This window comes from Oncorhynchus tshawytscha, linkage group LG19 (assembly GCF_018296145.1).
Source record: "Oncorhynchus tshawytscha isolate Ot180627B linkage group LG19, Otsh_v2.0, whole genome shotgun sequence".
NCBI lineage: Eukaryota > Metazoa > Chordata > Actinopteri > Salmoniformes > Salmonidae > Oncorhynchus > Oncorhynchus tshawytscha.
Window position 1 is genome coordinate 50,040,187 of NC_056447.1, and position 17,978 is coordinate 50,058,164.

The 17,978-nt window shown below is 43.9% G+C and overlaps 1 protein-coding gene across 4 annotated transcripts in view; it reads left to right on the forward strand.

Moving 5' to 3' along the window:
- Positions 1 to 7,047: 7,047 nt before the first annotated feature.
- LOC112218907 (cytosolic carboxypeptidase 2-like) overlaps positions 7,048 to 17,978 on the forward strand; it is a 15,945-nt gene continuing 5,014 nt past the window's right edge. The window contains exons 1-16 of one of the 4 annotated variants that reach the window (XM_042301810.1): positions 7,048 to 7,110; positions 7,960 to 8,078; positions 8,206 to 8,361; positions 8,655 to 8,837; positions 9,088 to 9,195; positions 9,431 to 9,578; positions 9,785 to 9,917; positions 10,071 to 10,250; positions 10,962 to 11,200; positions 12,899 to 13,126; positions 13,358 to 13,517; positions 13,837 to 13,963; positions 14,571 to 14,671; positions 14,784 to 14,951; positions 15,064 to 15,147; positions 15,292 to 15,342. In XM_042301810.1, coding sequence (XP_042157744.1) covers positions 8,048 to 8,078; positions 8,206 to 8,361; positions 8,655 to 8,837; positions 9,088 to 9,195; positions 9,431 to 9,578; positions 9,785 to 9,917; positions 10,071 to 10,250; positions 10,962 to 11,200; positions 12,899 to 13,126; positions 13,358 to 13,517; positions 13,837 to 13,963; positions 14,571 to 14,671; positions 14,784 to 14,951; positions 15,064 to 15,147; positions 15,292 to 15,342 — 2,097 coding nt within the window. In that variant the 5' untranslated portion in view covers positions 7,048 to 7,110; positions 7,960 to 8,047. Of the gene's footprint in view, positions 7,111 to 7,237; positions 8,079 to 8,205; positions 8,362 to 8,654; positions 8,838 to 9,087; positions 9,196 to 9,430; positions 9,579 to 9,784; positions 9,918 to 10,070; positions 10,251 to 10,961; positions 11,201 to 12,898; positions 13,127 to 13,357; positions 13,518 to 13,836; positions 13,964 to 14,570; positions 14,672 to 14,783; positions 14,952 to 15,063; positions 15,148 to 15,291; positions 15,343 to 17,978 lie in introns of those variants that run through there. The other 3 variants (XM_042301811.1, XM_042301812.1, XR_006079391.1) reach the window with 3 other exon arrangements.

Consider the following 17,978-nt stretch of genomic DNA (forward strand, 5'->3'; position numbering starts at 1 on the left):
GTCTTAAGTTTGGTCTCGAGACCATAAGGGTTTAGTCATTTAGACTATTCTCACACAATACCACAGCCAGCAGGTGAGATACAAATGATATCTAAGGATGTGGGGAATATCCAGCTATTGTGAGATTATTGTGTATTGGTATTCATTTTGAGAAAGGAGAATCACCTCTGTTTCATTAGCAAGCATATTTTGTAAGGTCAGGAACAAGGTCCTATGGGGGACCTAAGGGTTTAGCTACATTGTTAATTTAGAGTTAACGTCACACAACAACGTTAGAATAAAATATCACGATATGGCAGTATTTAAAATTAGTTACAGTAGGCTATATCTTGTCAAACATTTCGTCCTTCATCTCCCTGGTGTATTATAAATATGTCTGACATGCCAAGACTGAGTGCAATCCCTTCTCATTAGGAGTATGAAAGTGTTGGCCTAATCAACGATAAGATGTTCATATGCCATCCCCATTAGCCCCCGTGTATGAATGTGAGCACGTAATCAGAGGGGGCCGGAGATACCGCCAGGCATCCAGACCTGAGTTCAGTCATTTCAAATACTTTAGTTGTGCTTGACTGAGTTTGGCGGATGTAATGGAACCAATGGGAAAAGTCCCAAAAGTGCAAACCCAGCCCACCTGGCACTCAAACACCCTAAAGCAAAAGGGTGTCTTTCCTAGCCAGTGGCTTACTCTGTGGGGAAGGAGGCACCCTCTGTGTCCCCCAAGGATTTGATTGCCACGCATCCATTTTAAAAGGTCGTCATCTGAAGTTGATGTCGATGTTTTTGCAGATACGTAGCTAACCAACTAGGCATGGGGCAAGAGGGTTTGAAACCCGACACTCCAGATCCGGAAGGCTGTGGGTTCCTCGGAATATCCTCTTCTGCATTCTACATTCTATCTCCTCGGCTCCCCTTCATGCTCTGTCCGAGAATGATTTCACTGCTTGATCACATCAAGCCCTTTTTTTAGTAGACAGCATTGGCGGACGGCAGCTTCCAATCCAAACATACCTGGGTTCAAATAGTATTTGAAATAATTGAACATACTTTCTCTGTGCTTGATTGAGCTTACCTGGCTTTAATCGACCAACATAATACTCCCAAACTGCAAACCCTGCACCAACCTACACTCCAGGCAGGCAAAAGCAAAAGCTTAAAGTGTTTGAATGATTTCAAATGGTATTTGAACCCAGGTGTGAATCCAAGCCCTGCCTGGCATCTATAGAGGGATCAATTCCAAGACTGAGACGCTGTCCTCTTCACGGTTGTTAATCAGGGAACGACATCAATGTTCTTCTGGAACATTCATTTTTATTTTAGTAATAACTTATGTTATGTATAGTATATAGCAGGGGCGCAACGTTCATTGGGGACGGGGGGGCGTTATGATCCCCCCCCCATACACATTCTGAAATTGCAGTTTTGGTCCCCCCAGTTTTATTTTTTGCACTGTGATACATGCGGATGTCTCAGAGTGGTCAGACAGGCTGTGTGAAGGCAAAGCTTCTGAAGAATTGGCTGGACCAGCACAGGAGAGTTGAACTGAGGCAGCTGCTGTCAGTGTGTATGTGTTGCGCTCATTCTCCAAGTTGTAAAAGCCAGCAGAGCAGAAACTGGCTACTCTTTAGTTGACTGATGTAGCTGGTAAGGTAACTGCTGTTTAACTTAACAGAAAAAAAAACTAAACTGGTGTTTATTCCCAGTGCTGAGCTAGTAGTGTAACTGAGATGTAACTTTAGCTAATGTTTCATCCCCTCTTGACTGAGGTGAATGAATTAGCTAGCTAGTAGCTACCACAACCAGTTCAGCTCCAGCCTGTAGCTATCTGTCAGATAACGATATGAAGTGGCCATTATTACTATCAAACAGCTGTTGTTTATATCCTTTTTGTCCCATTTCAGCAGAAGTAAATGAACTTAGCTAGCTTTTGCCAGTTGATGTACCATTTGAGAGAGAGCTGGCAAAAAGTAGGTATTCTTTTCATTCACATTATCCCTGAATCAAACGATTAAACCAGAGGCCAAATTAAGCGATAATTCAGATGTTTTTTTTGTGCATTGTAAGTTTTTATTAGAGTCAGTATAGCAATGTAATGTTATTGATTTGTCCGTTTTCCTAGCTAATTCCCTACTTTTCACACTGACACAGTGTTAAACAGCTCTACAGGCTTCACTGTCATGGTGCACCATCAGTACACAAATCAAATTTTATTGGTGACACACATATTTAGCAGATGCTATTGCGGGTGTAGCGAGGAGGGAGCTGAGCACACAGGAGGGAGCTGAGCACACACCCTTGTGGGTCCCCTGTGTTGTGGATCAGTAAATTGGCGGTGTTGTTTCCTACCTTCACCACTTTGGGGTTGCCCATCAGGAAGTCCAGCACCCAGTTGCACATTACAGGGTTCAGACCCAGTTACCCGAGCTTGATGATGAGCTTGGAGGGTACTATGTTGTTGAAGGCTGAGTTATAGTCCATGAACAGCATTCTTACATTCCTCTTGTCCAGATGGAATAGGGCAGTGTGCAGTGTGATGGTGATTGCATCGTCTGTGGATCTATTGGGGCGGTAAACAAATTTACTTCTGTTTTCAAACCTTTCCTGTGTGAGTAAAAACAAATAAAAAAGTGGAGGGACATTTTTGTGGGGAGAGAGGCTGAAATTTGATATAGAGGATGTCTTAATAAAACACAGTTTTCAGTGTTGTTAGATTTGTTAGGCTATTGGCTAAAGGTACAGCACAATATTGATTGTTGAATTACCTTTGATCTAGTTTTATCGATCACTTACCTAGCTTGATGACGGGGGGCAGTTTTGCGTACCCACCCACTTATTAAACCAAAATTGCACTCTGTGTATATAGTTCAGTTTTTAAGAAACTGAAAACGTATAATGTCGTAAAGGACATTTTGGTTGTGTCACTTTAATGAACTTTTATGGATCATGATCTGTGAGCTAGCCCATCTCATCTGGATGGTTCAGTAATGTACTATAAATACTTGACCTAAAGTACCTATGGTTGGCGGGATGTACTTTATTCCACTATGTGGCTGATGTGACTCCAGATTAACTGTATCGTTAGTAAGCCACAGAAGAATTTACAGAGCATTCGGAAAGTATTCATCCACCTCAACTTTTTCCACATTTTGTTATGTTACAGCCTTATTCTGAAATGGATGAAATAATTGTTATTCCTCATCAATCTACACACAAAACCTCATAATGACAACACGAAAACAGGTTTTTAGAGATATTTGCAAATGAATTAAATCAAAAACAGAAACACCTTATTTACTTAAGTATTCAGACCCTTTGCTATGAGACTTGAAATTGAGCTCAGGTGCATCCTGTTTCCATTGATCATCCTTAAGATATTTCTACAACTTGATTGGAGTCTACTTGTGGTAAATTCAATTGATTGGACATGATTTGGAAAGGCACACACCTGTTTATATAACCCAATCGAACATGTAAGGGCCTCCCGAGTGGTGCAGCGGTCTAAGGCACTGCAGTGCTAGAGGTGTAACTACACACCCGGGTTCGATCCCGGGTTGTATCACAACCGGCCATGATCGAGAGTCCCATAGGGCGGCGCACAATTGGCCCAGCGTCGTCCGGGTTAGGGGAGGGTTTGGCCGGGGTAGGCTGTCATTGTAAATAAGAATGTGTTCTTAAATGACTTGCCTAATTAAATAAAGGTTAAATATAAGGTTTCACAGTTGACAGTGCATGTCAGAGCAAAGACCAAGCCATGAGGTCGGAGGAATTGTCCGTAGAGCTCCGAGACTTTTTGTGTTGAGGCACAGATCTGGGGAAGAGTACCAAAACATGTCTGCAGCATTGAAGGTCTCCAAGAACACAGCGGCCTCCATCATTCTTAAATGAAAGAAGTTTGGAACCACCCAGAGTGAGCTGGCCGCCAGGCCAAACTGAGCAATCTGGCAAGAAGGGCCTTGGTCAGGGAGGTGACCAAGACGCCGATGGTCACTCTGACAGAGTTCCTCTGTGGAGATGGGAGAACCTTCCAGAAGGGCAACCATCTCTGCAGCACTCTACCAATCAGGCCTTTTTGGTAGAGTGGCCAGACGGAAGCCAGTCCTCGGTAAAAAGCACATAACAGCCGGCTTGGAGTTGGCCAAAAGGCACCTAAAGGACTCTCAGACCATGAGAAACAAGATTCTCTGGTCTGATGAAACCAAGATTGAACTATCTGGCCTGAAGGCCAAGCGTCACGTCTGGGGGAAACCTGGCACCATCCCTACGGTGAAGCATGGCGGTGACAGCATCATGCTGTGGGGATGTTTTTCAGCGGCAGGGACTTGGAGACTAGTCAGGATCGAGAGAAAGATGAATGGAGCAAAGGAAATAGAGATCCTTAATGAAAACCTGCTCCAGAGCACTCAGGACCTGAGACTGGGGCAAAGGTTCACCTTCCAACAGGACATCGACCCTAAGGACAGCCAATACAACGCAGGAATGGCTTCGGGACAAGTCTCTGAATGTCCTTGAGTGGCCCAGCCAGTGCATTGACTGAAACCCAATCGAATATCTCTAGAGAGACCTGAAAATAGCTGTGCAGCGAGTGCGGCGCTCCCCATCCAACTTGACAGAGCTTGAGAGGATCTGTAGAGAAGAATGAGAGAAACTCCACAAATACATGTGTGCCAAGCTTGTAAGCGTCTTACCCAAGAAGACTCGAGGCTGTAATCGCTGCCAAAGGTGTTTCAACAAAGTACTGAGGAAAGAGTCTGAATTCTTATGTAAATGTGATATTTCAGTTTTTATTTGTAATACATTTGAAATTTAAAAAATGTATTGACTTTTTTGCTTTGTCATTATGGGGTATTGTTTGTAGATTTTATTTGATCAATTTTGGAATAAGGCTGTTTTGGGGAGGGAGGGGGGGGTCTAGGGGTCTGAATACTTTCCGAATGCACTGTATACTGAATAGACAATATTGTTATTGTATAGCATCGACATTTACTTTGTGCTCGACTGTACTCTACATTCCCTTATTCTAAACCATTTTAAATAGAAGATACAATCCCAAACCTACCACCACGGGTGTCACAAGCTGGCCTGTATAATGAATGTGGTCAAGGGTTAACATCCAGGTCACGATTGACCTTTTATAATATTGCCCCAGTCTGAGTAGCACCTGTGCTTGTTGCTTCCACCATGTTGCTTCAATTATTTATATGTGTCTAGTTTCTCCACGTGCAAACAGTGGGTTAATTGCACACTTTTTTGTAAGTGTACTGTTGTCTGGCAACACTATTTCTTGCCGTGCATGCTGTCTGCATAGTAACACCACCTATACATGCATGTACTGTCATGTATATTACATGACATCAGTTACCATACTTTTATCTTAGAATATCGGGCACAGAAAGTCTTATGGAATCTCACTGAAAGATCTCATGGTTTGTGTGTGTGTGTGTGTGTGTGTGTGTGTGTGTGTGTGTGTGTGTGTGTGTGTGTGTGTGTGTGTGTGTGTGTGTGTGTGTGTGTGTGTGTGTGAGAGAGAGAGAGAGATACATTTTCCAGAGCAGTAGGTGTAACTGAAACCAGCTCAGGAGGCAAACCACTGCTAGGGAACTTTAGAAACACCTATAAATAAACAGACACACATTCTAGTGGCTTTTATGGAGCTATGAGCTCATGGCAACAGGCTTCTTCTGATCCTCTAGGACGTATCTATAGTCTGGATCCTAACAGAATTGTTCCGTTTCACTTCGTCGTGAAGCAATTTAGTTTAGGTCCATACTATAATGTTAATGGTTGTAAACTCTAAACGAAACCAAATGACAAGTAGCCTAATTCATAGGCTATAACTTTGTGATAAGCGTTTGACCAGGTGCCGTACAAGTAAATACCTGGAAATATATGTTTCCAACCCTGGGTTTAGTGTTCCTAGAAGAGGTAGATCACGTTACAAATAAAATGAATAACATCAACCAATCAATCATTTAGAGTGGTGCAAGTTACATACAACGCAGGGGTGCGTGTGTGTGTCAAAGTCCCTTTATCTGCTGTTGGCTCAGGACCCCTGATAACAACCACCTCTTCCCTGACACCTGGCAGGCCATTACATACCATTACCAAATGAACACTGTGAGAGCAGCAGTGTCTGATGAACAGGAAGGCCTCACACCGCAAGAGATAATGAACGTAAGAGATAAATGAAGATAATGATGATGGTATGAGGATTCTAACGTTACCCTTCTTTGTCTGTACTAATTGACCTTATCTCTTTACCCTCATTGACACTTGACACTATCCTCTTGGATCTCTGACAGTTTCAAGTAGGCCTATCTCACTGGCTGGCCATGAGGCTCATTTTTATAGTGTGGTTGAGAATTGACCACAACTCCAGCAAATAACTCAATGAAAGTATGTTTTGGGAAAGGGAATCATCGCTTTAGGTCTGCCCAACAGTAGAAATATATATTGTGAAGGCATGCTATTCTGCAACAATGGTCGTCTTGGGTGGACAACCTCCCCAGGACTAATTCAACCATTAAAAAAAAAACAAGCACACATAAAACTTGAAAAAGACATAGATGTACATGAATTGAGGATAACTCACAAAGTCTGGGACTTATTTCCATTGTGGTCCTCCTATCAAATTACTACTGCCAGATAATCAGTCATTTGTTGTCACCACAAGGCATGTTTTACATGAGATAACACCCAACACCTTCTTTAAAAAAAAAAAGCAGAAATAATGAATTGTGAACAACCATAAATAATATTGGAATTTAACAGAATGCTTTTCTTCACATATCAGTTAAGAAAAAGTTAGTGCGCTCATGCAGGAGGATTTCCAGTCCGGTGCTCGATATATTTTTAATGAGGCTATCAATACATTTGTATACATTAACAACAATTAGACACTTGTTGTTTATATGTAACATACTGATTGGTATACTACATGATACAGTGCAGCCGTTCGTCCTAAGAAAATATTGTATCTTTCAACTAACAAGTAGAAGAATGTGGGGGATCTCGCGCCACGTTAGTTGTCACGGTGACCGTGTACGGTGCATTTTCCGCTCTGCTGTCTTCACCGGAAACAACACGCTGCGGATGATGCTTTTCTACTATGCGGTAGGTAGCGAATGCACTCACTCAATAATTGCATAGGAAGTATATTGATAACGAGGAAGTATATTGATAACGAGCTATTGTAGTTTTACCTAAACCAAACAGTAACAAAGACGTTAACTAGCTAACGTTAACGTGCCCACTGACTGGTGTGTGTTGTGTTTTGTTCTTTCACAGGTGACAATGTGTGTGAGTTGATCAAATCAAATGTGTCACATACACATATTTAGAAGATGTTTTTGCGGGTGTAGCGAAATGCTTGTGTTCCTGATGTTGATCAAATCCTGACCTTGAATGAATAAAACGTCAGCATTATATTATAAATATATAATTATAAATTATAATTGTTGGCTAAACCAATTAAACCTAGTTATCACGATAGTAATGCATTTTAACGTTACCTGTTTTTTGTTGTTGTTGTTTTGGATTTAATACACGTTTTTGTTGTAGAAGTTTATTTTTGCTTAGTTCATCAGTCAATGAAACCAAACCACGATGGGTGATGTCACAGGAAAACCTCTGTCAGATTCTAATTCATTTAGCTGGCCTCTGACTTTCTGGAGTGTGTGTCTCATCTTTTTGAATGTACAACGCTGCTAAATGAGATCAGGCCAGCAAGTTTTAAGTGATGGGGTGAATTTCTGTGCAGTCAGATTCAATTACAGTCTGGTTGACTGGCTGCAGGATTCCAAGGAGAGGTATTTTGGAAATCTGCCCTCAAACCACTATGGAAATTGATATTGCAACTGTAAACAACAAAAAAATGGTGTTCTGCTGGGTTTACCTGACTCATGTTTATTATGCTTTTTAGAAGCAGACTTCACAATCATAACCTATGTGTGACTATTTCAGAAAACTATATTCATGATACCAACAGTTCCATGGGCAACAATACGAAGACACAGATGTAGAAACCGTTCTAAAAGGACATGCATCTACGATGTATCCTCTCTACAACAGGCAATATGAGGGTTAGTATGATCTTGACACTGAGATCATGGCATGAGATTCATGTTTATGAAAGCTTGCAGTCTCGCGGTGAGTGAGATTACCCTGATGTACGTTCAAAATTAGATAAATGATCCTGCCATTCCACAGGATTTACAGGGGATGACAATGAGATGAGGGACAACATTCATAGAAGAATATGTCACAGTTCTTTCAGCTACTCATCTTTTGATGATGAAGAGGAGTTGGAGGGTGAAGAACAGGTGAAGGCACCTGCGGAGGAGGAGTGTTCCCACAAGAGTGAAGGTGAGATAGAATCCAAGAACAGGATGATACATAGCACCAACCATAGCTTGGTTGTTTTGTTTTCACTGTCAAAGGTAGAGCTGTAAGAAATGTTTAAGTCTATTGTATCAATAAAGTTTCAAAGAACAATGAAATCACTGAATTAACTACATGGTTTGGAAATTAGTCAAACTAACTAACTTTCACCAAACCAATGGAACTTGTAGTTAAACTAGTCGTGAAGCTACAGGTATTGTAACTGCTTCCCAAACTGCTCACCATATTGGCTAAAACCCAAACTTCTTCCCACACAGATGTGTCACGTGTTTCTCCACTACCCAGAACCACCCAGGTGGTATTTGAGATCCAGTCGGGAAGGGCTGTGCCTCGCCTCAGGGAGCCCCGACACCTGTACGGTGTGTCTGGACATGTGTCCCAAACACTGCCGCGCTGGCCCCACGAGTGGGAGGTCATCCCGGGGGAAATTCAGCATATTGGTGAGAATACTACAGATTAAAGAGAAATGGGAGGTCTCAAGAGATGTATAATCATTTAGAGGAAAGCTAGACTTTAGGCCAGAGTCAATATCACATTACAAGAGTACTTCATGTACTGAAAAGAGATTCAGGAAAAGCTCTCTCAATCTTAGATCCAAAGAGCACCTTTTTTATTTATATATTTTTTACAAGCAAAGCAACACTCCCTATTTTGTCTTCTCTTTTCTCTCTGTCTCTTGTCTGTTGTCAGAGTGGGCTCCTCCCTTCCCAGAGCCGCTGTGTGCTCAGATGAACACCAGCGAGTGGCTGAGACCAGAGTCTGAAGAGGAAGGCACCGTTGTGTATGACACACAGAGAAGTAAACTCAAATAAAATCAAATGTCCACTCTGTCAATCACTGAGCTCTTCCACACACCTGCCTGGGTACAAATAGAAGGCTGTTTGTTTTGTTTGGAGCTTCAGATGGATGGGGGGGTACTCCACTGATTCCATTTCTCCGGTCAAGACAAACCAAGTGCACATGGATAGAAACAAATGCTCATCCCCAGGACACGTCATGTGTCTCTTTGTTTTAAATGTCCATGTCCGTGCAGATAAAGATAACTACTTCCTGGGTTCTCGTGTGGGGGGCCGTCGCTCCTCCCTGACCGCTGCTGCTGTGTCTCTCTCTGGCCCTGATGACGTCACTCTGCTGTTCGAGGGACGCTTCGAGAGTGGCAACCTGCTGAAAGCCACCAGGGTGTGAGTACAGAGCATCCATAAGTATTGTAAACCCTCACACTGTCATTCAAAGTTATGAGTGAATGAATGTTCACTCACCAACAACTTATTTTCTGTGTTGTGTGATTCGATTTCAATCCTCGTATGTTGTCACACATCCTAGTTCTGAGTGAATGAATGTCCCCAGTCATTTTCATTCTGTATAATCTTATTTAATTTCATTCCAGTGGTGAATTTGATTATGAGCTCTCCCTGCGGACGGACCTGTACACAGAGAAGCACACTCAGTGGTTCTACTTCCGGGTGAGGAACACGAGGGCGGGGGTTCGTTACCGCTTCACCATCACCAACCTGCTGAAGGTAGGTAGTTAGTACCATTTTTACTGGGACTCTTTTCCCTCACGTCTATTCTCTTCTCTTTTTATGTCGTGAAGTATTTTACAACATGTTCATATGACACACAGTAGCTTAACACTTAATAAGTAATAATAATGAATAGATGTTGATTTGAAGGTGACCAGTCTGTATGAAGAGGGGCAGCTGCCTCTGCTCTACTCTGAGGAGGAGGCCCGGATCCAGGGGGTGGGCTGGCACCGCGTGGGCCAACAGGTCTCCTACCAACGTAACGGGCGGCACCACGCCGACCAGCCCTGCTACTCCCTCTCCTGGACTTTTTGCTTCCCTTATGACCAGGTAAAGGGAAAGAACCACAGTGCTGAACTCTTATCCTCTTGTCTTGTTTAAATCAATGAAACGGTGCTTGGAGCCAACAATCAATCACATCATTAAATGAAAAGGGCCAGCTCTGACTTTAATCCTTTGTCCACATTCTGATTGTACCCACAGTTTCAGAAATATGTCTACACATGGTATTAAAATATGTCATATCCATCCACTGTGTCCGCATTGTGAATAGATTTCATGGTCCGTCCCTGTATGCAAATTATTCGACAAGTATTATTTCAAAAATAATATGGATGTATTTATTTACATTTTACATATTGATGCCATAAGTCAATTAGTGCCACCTATCAATGATTTTAGAAGGAGGGATAATAACTATTTCAATGGTGTGTCCGGATCTGTTTACACTTGTAAAATATCCAGACATAATGCCTGTCTGAATACCTCCTGAGGTGGTCAGGAAGATCTGATCACAATGCATCTTTTAATTGTCTACACTTGTCTAAAAATGTGGGCCCAATCAGAATGTGGACAAGATCAGAACAAAGGATGCATGTTAGAACCAGGTATAAATGGTGATTTTTTTTGTCATTTTCTTTGGCTTATTTAAGCAACATGTTACAATATATCAATATATATTATACTTCTCTTCAAATACACAATATATAATACATTGTATTTACAATAGAGTGAAGTTGTTATTATTGTTACCTTGATCAGGACACCTGTTACCTGGCCCACTGCTTCCCTTACACCTACTCCAACCTGTGGGCCCACCTGTCCGAGATCGAGCGGGACCCCCACCGCTCGCGGTTCTGTAAGGTGCGGACTCTGTGCCGGTCGCTGGCGGGTAACCTGGTTCCGGTGCTGACGGTGACCAACCCATCCCACCGTGAGGACAGGATTCACAAGCCTGCTGTGGTGCTGACCGCCCGGATACACCCCGGGGAGACCAACAGGTAGAGACCAATGGGTAGAGACCAACGGGTACAGACCAATGGGTAGAGACCAACGGGTACATACCAATGGGTAGAGACCAATGGGTAGAGACCAACGGGTACAGACCAATGGGTAGAGACAAACGGGTAGAGACCAACGGGTACAGACCAACAGGTACAGACCAATGGGTAGAGACCAACGGGTACATACCAATGGGTAGAGACCAATGGGTAGAGACCAACAGGTACAGACCAATGGGTAGAGACCAACAGGTAGAGACCAACAGGTAGAGACCAACAGGTACAGACCAACGGGTACAGACCAACGGGTACAGACCAATGGGTACAGACCAACGGGTAGAGCCCAATGGGTAGAGCCCAATGGGTAGAGACCAACGGGTACAGACCAACGGGTACAGACCAACGGGTAGAGACCAACGGGTACATACCAATGGGTAGAGACCAATGGGTAGAGACCAACAGGTACAGACCAATGGGTAGAGACCAACAGGTAGAGACCAACAGGTACAGACCAACGGGTACAGACCAACGGGTACAGACCAACGGGTACAGACCAATGGGTACAGACCAACGGGTACATACCAGCGGGTAGAGCCCAATGGGCAGAGGCCAATGGGTACAGACCAACGGGTACAGACCAACGGGTACAGACCAACGGGTAGAGACCAATGAGTAGAGACCAACGGGTAGAGACCAACGGGTAGAGACCAACGGGTAGAGACCAATGGGTAGAGACCAACGGGTACAGACCAATGGGTAGAGACCAATGGGTAGAGACCAACAGGTACAGACCAATGGGTAGAGACCAACAGGTACAGACCAATGGGTAGAGACCAACAGGTACAGACCAATGGGTAGAGACCAACAGGTACAGACCAATGGGTAGAGACCAACGGGTACAGACCAATGGGTAGAGACCAACAGGTACAGACCAATGGGTAGAGACCAACAGGTACAGACCAATGGGTAGAGACCAACGGGTAGAGACCAAGGGGTAGAGACTAACAGGTAGAGTCCAATGGGTAGAGACCAATGGGTAGAGACCAACGGGTACAGACCAACGGGTAGAGACCAACGGGTACATACCAATGGGTAGAGACCAATGGGTAGAGACCAACGGGTACAGACCAACAGGTAGAGACCAACGGGTACATACCAATGGGTAGAGACCAATGGGTAGAGACCAACGGGTACAGACCAACGGGTAGAGACCAATGAGTAGAGACCAACGGGTACAGACCAACGGGTAGAGACCAACGGGTACAGACCAATGGGTAGAGACCAACGGGTAGAGACCAACAGGTAGAGACCAACGGGTACAGACCAACGGGTAGTGCTTTGGACGTGTCTGAAATGGCACTCTATTCTGTATATCAGGGCTATTCAACTCTGACCCTACGAGGTCCGGAGCCCGCTGGTTTTCTGTTCTACCTGATAATGAATTGCACCCACCTGGTGTCCCAGGTCTAAATCAGTCCCTGATTAGAGGGGAACAATGAAATTGAAGTGGAACTAACTTCCAGGCCCAGAGTTGAGGTTGAGGCCTCTGTATAGTGCACTGCTTTTGACCAAATTCAGAGTCCTGATTTCTTTATTGCCACGCAATCTAAGTGAAGTGTTATTTTCATTCCGTAAAGCATGGTAGGATAACTCTGATAGAGTGCCATACTATACATCAAATATACAACCGACCAACAGCTCCTGGGTGATGAGGGGTATCCTGAACTTCCTGCTGGGAGACTCTCCGGATGCGGCGCTACTCCGAGATGCCTTCGTCTTCAAGCTGGTGCCCATGCTGAACCCGGACGGGGTTATAGTAGGAAACTACCGCTGCTCGCTGACCGGACGTGACCTCAACCGCAACTACAAGTCCATCCTCAGAGACTCCTTCCCTACCGTGTGGGCCACACACACCATGGTCCAGAGGTACCAATCAATGAGTTAACCAATCAATCAGTTAACCAATCAACCACTCCATCAGTTAGCCAATCAATCAGTTAACCAATCAACCAATCTATCAGTTAGCCAATCAATCAGTTAAACAATCAACCAATCTACCCATAAATCAGTTAAACAATCAAATCAGTTAACCAATCAGTCAGTTAACCAATCAGTCAGACAATTTGATCAAACAATAATACCACATATGTTCTCCAGACTGTGTGAGGAGCGTAAGGTGCTGCTGTACTGTGATCTCCATGGACACAGCCGTAAACACAACGTCTTCACCTACGGCTGTGAGAACCCCCGGCCCACTGACAGACACCCTCACGAACGAGTCTTCCCTCTGATGCTCAGCAAGAATTGCCCTGACATGGTTCACTACTCTTCCTCACTCATTGTTTTAGTCAAGACGAGGTTCCATATCCACAAAGTGTCTGAGTAGGAGCGCAGATCTAAGATCAGGTCTCTCAATGTCCATGTAATCTTATTCATTCTGATCTAAAAGGCTAATCTGATCCTAGAGCTGCACGCCTACTCTGAGACACTTTATGAACACAGCCCCAATTGAGATGAAATGGCTGAGATAAGATCACACAGTTTAAACAGAATTTAGCTTGATCTGAACTGCCTAGTTCTTTCTCATGTTGGCTGTTGGGGTTTTCCAAGATTCAGCTAATCTTGTGTGTCCTCAGTTCTCGTTCGGGAGCTGTAAGTTCAAGGTACAGCGCAGTAAGGAGGGAACAGGCAGAGTGTCTCTGTGGAGGCTGGGGGTCCTCAACTCCTTCACCCTGGAGACATCGTTCTGTGGCTCCAACATCGGTAAGGATATACACGGGAGCATAGCCTAGTCGTTAGAGCGTTGGACTAGTAGCCGAAAGGTTGCAAGTTCAAATCCCTGAGCTGACAAGGTAGATTCTGCCCCTGAACAAGGCAGTTAACCCACTGTTCCCCTTTAGGCTGTCATTGAAAATAAGAATTTGTTCTTAACTGACTTGCCTAGTTAAATAAAAGGTTAAAAAAAATTAAAATAAAGGATTGCTGTCTCTCTAGCAGAAGAGAGAGAGAGAGACAGTGGAGATAGATTTTTCTACCAAACGTTAGTTACATTTGTATTTATTTATTTATTTATTTCACCTTTACTTAACCAGGTAGGCTAGTTGAGAACAAGTTCTCATTTGCAACTGCGACCTGGCCAAGATAAAGCGTAGCAATTCGACATATACAACAACACAGAGTTTACACATGGAATAAACAAAACATACAGTCAAAAAAAACAAAAATAAGTCTATATACAGTGTGTGAATGGAAAGGAAACATTTCATAGATGTATTATTACTAAAGTACTTGATTCAGAGTGAACTCTGCACGTCTCAGAGTTTACAAGTCAGATTCAGACCAAAGATGTTCACTTTTGTTTCGATTCCAGGTAAGAGGAAGGGGACCCATTTCAGCACTCAGGACCTAGAGATGTTGGGGGCTCAGTTCTGTGACACACTACTGGACTACTGTGACCCGGACCGGACAAAGGTGGGACCAGAATCGGACACAACTGTCTGTAGTCCTGCCGATATCTGCTTGTCCACAGTGTAAGCACAGTAGCTATACTGAAACAGATCTCACTGGTGTGTTGTTTCTGCAGTACAGCGCGTGTTTGAGAGAGCTACAGGAGATCATGAGACAGGAGGCAGGTTTGCCAATAGACAACAAGCCTACAGATACCTCACTGACCGACCACGAGGCCAGCACCAGTGGATCCAACAGCTCCCAGACGGATGGGCCTCCTACTCACCTCCAGGCCTTCAACAAGGTAGTAACAGTAGCATTACTGTCTCGCTAACAAAACGTTTTTGTCTCTGGGTAGGTGTTTTTCGAGGTGACTAATAACCCACCGGTCTGTTTGTATTCTCTCTATAACACAGATGACGTCCCGTAAGAAGTTGAAGTCCAAGAAGGAGAGGAACAGATCTCCGCTGGTCAGAGCCAGGGAGAGAGAGGAAAATGGGGTGAGTATCATCAGTGGAATGTTTGTGTCATTCTCTCTCTCAATATGGACTACACTGTCAGATTTGTCCTTTAGAAGTACGGATCGGTTTCCTTTGTTAGTTCATCTTAGTAAGCTTGATTTTTGCTATCCTTTTACGTTACAGGATAATGGTGTCAAAAAGACGTTGAAGAAAAGCAAATATGTATTGAAGCCTGTAAGTCCCATGCTTTTAACATCATAGGCAATGAAAATGAAGAGGAACTCCCAAGTATAGTGCGTTTGGAAAGTATTCACACCCCTTCCCTTTTTCCACATTTTGTTTGTTACAGCCTTATTCTAAAATTACCTCATCAATCTACACACAATACCCCATAATGACATCACAATACCCCATAATGACATCACAATACCTCATAATGACATCACAATACCCCATAATGACATCACAATACCCCATAATGACATCACAATACCCCATAATGACATCACAATACCCCATAATGACATCACAATACCTCATAATGACATCACAATACCCCATAATGACATCACAATACCCCATAATGACAAAGTGAAAACAGGTTTTTAGACATTTTTGCACATTTATTACAAATAAAAAACAGAAATACCTTATTTACATAAGTATTCAGACCCTTTGCTATGAGACTTGAAATTGAGCTCAGGTGCATCCTGTTTCCATTGATCGTCCTTGAGATGTTTCTATAACTGAATTGGAGTCCACCTGTGGTAAATTCAATTGATTGGACATGATTTGGAAAAGCACACACCTGTCTATATAAGGTCCCTCAGTTGACAGTGCAAGTCAGAGCAAAAACCATGCCATGAGGTCGAAGACATTGTCCACAGAGCTCTGAGACAGGATTGTGTCGAGGCACAGATCTGGGGAAGGGTACCAAAAAATGTCTGCAGCATCAGGCCTTTATGTTAGAGTACAGCCTGCTTGGTTTGAAACAAGATTCTCTGGTCTGATGAAACCAAGATTGAACTCTTTGAACTCTCTGGAGGAAACCTTGCACAATCCCTACGGTGAAGCATGGTGGTGGCAGCATCATGCTGTGGGGATGTTTTTCAGAGGCAGTGACTGGGAGACTAGTCAGGATCGAGGGAAAGATAAACGGAGCAAAGTACAGAGAGATCCTTGATGAAAACCTGCTCCAGAGAACTGAAGACCTCAGACTGGGACGAAGGTTCACCTTCCAGCAGGACAACGACCCCAAGCACACAGCCAAAACAATGCAGGGGTGACTTCGGGACAAGTCTCTGAATGTCTTTGAGTGGCCCAGCCAAAGGCCGGACTTGAACCCGATCCAACATCTCTAGAGAGACCTGAAAATAGCTGTGCAGCAGCGCTCCCCATCCAACCTGACAGAGCAGAGAGGATCTGCAGAGAGTAATGGGAGAAACTTACCAAATACAGATGTGCCAAGCCTGTAGCGTCATACCCAAGACTTGAGGCTGTAATCGCTGCCAAAGGTGCTTCAACAAAGTACTGAGTAAAGGGTCTTAATACTTATGTAAATGTGATGTTTCAGTTTTGTATATTATTTTTTCCAAAAAATCGAAAATGTTTTTTTGCTTTGTTATTATGGGGTGTTGTGTGTTGATTGATCAGGGAAAAATCAATTGAATCCATTTTAGAATAAGGCTGTAATGTAACAAAATGTGGAAAAAGTCAAGTGGTTTGAATACTTCTGAATGCACTGTACATATTGATAAATGTGCACACCTGAACATGTGTATAGCATGGATGGAATATGTTAGGACAAAGGCCATAATCAGCTAACCACTTGGGGCCAGTAGCACTTGTTAGTGTGACTGACATGGAGCTAGCAAGTCCTTCTCCTCTGCCAGCCTACCCTGACCATTACCATGACCCTGACCATTACCATGACCCTGACCATTACCCTGACCATTACCCTGACCCTAACCCTGACCCTAACCCTGACCATTACCCTGACCATTACCCTGACCCTGACCATTACCCTGACCATTACCCTGACCCTAACCCTGAACATTACCCTGACCATTACCCTGACCATTACCCTGACCCTAACCTGACTGACCATGACCCTGACCATTACCCTGCCCTGACCCTGACCCTGACCATTACCCTGCCCTGCCCTGACCCGGACCATGACCCTGACCATTACCCTGCCCTGACCCTAACCATTACCATGACCCTGACCATTACCCCCTGACCCGGACCATGACCCTGACCATTACCCTGACCATTACCATTACCCTGCCCTGACCCTGACCATGACCCGGACCCTGACCGGACCATTACCCTGACCATTACCATTACCCTGCCCTGACCCTGACCATGACCCGGACCCTGACCCGGACCATTACCCTGACCATTACCATTACCCTGCCCTGACCCTGACCATGACCCGGACCCTGACCCGGACCATGACCCTGACCCTGACCCTGCTCGCCAATCTGATGAAAAGGAAAGCATGTCAGGTGAAACAGGAACTGGTGGATAGATGTACGAGGGAGGGCTAAAAAAAAAGGTGCCATTTCGAACCCTTTGAAGAACCCTTTTTAGTTCCAGGTAGAACCCTTTTGGTTCCATGTAGAACCTTTTTTAGTTCCAGGTAGAAACCTTTTGGTTCCAGGTAGAACCCTTTTGGTTCCATGTAGAACCTTTTTTAGTTCCAGGTAGAACCCTTTTGGTTCCATCTAGAACCTTTTTTAGTTCCAGGTAGAAACCTTTTGGTTCCAGGTAGAACCCTTTTGGTTCCATGTAGAACCTTTTTTAGTTCCAGGTAGAACCCTTTTGGTTCCATTTAGAACTTTTTTAGTTCCAGGTAGAACCCTTTTGGT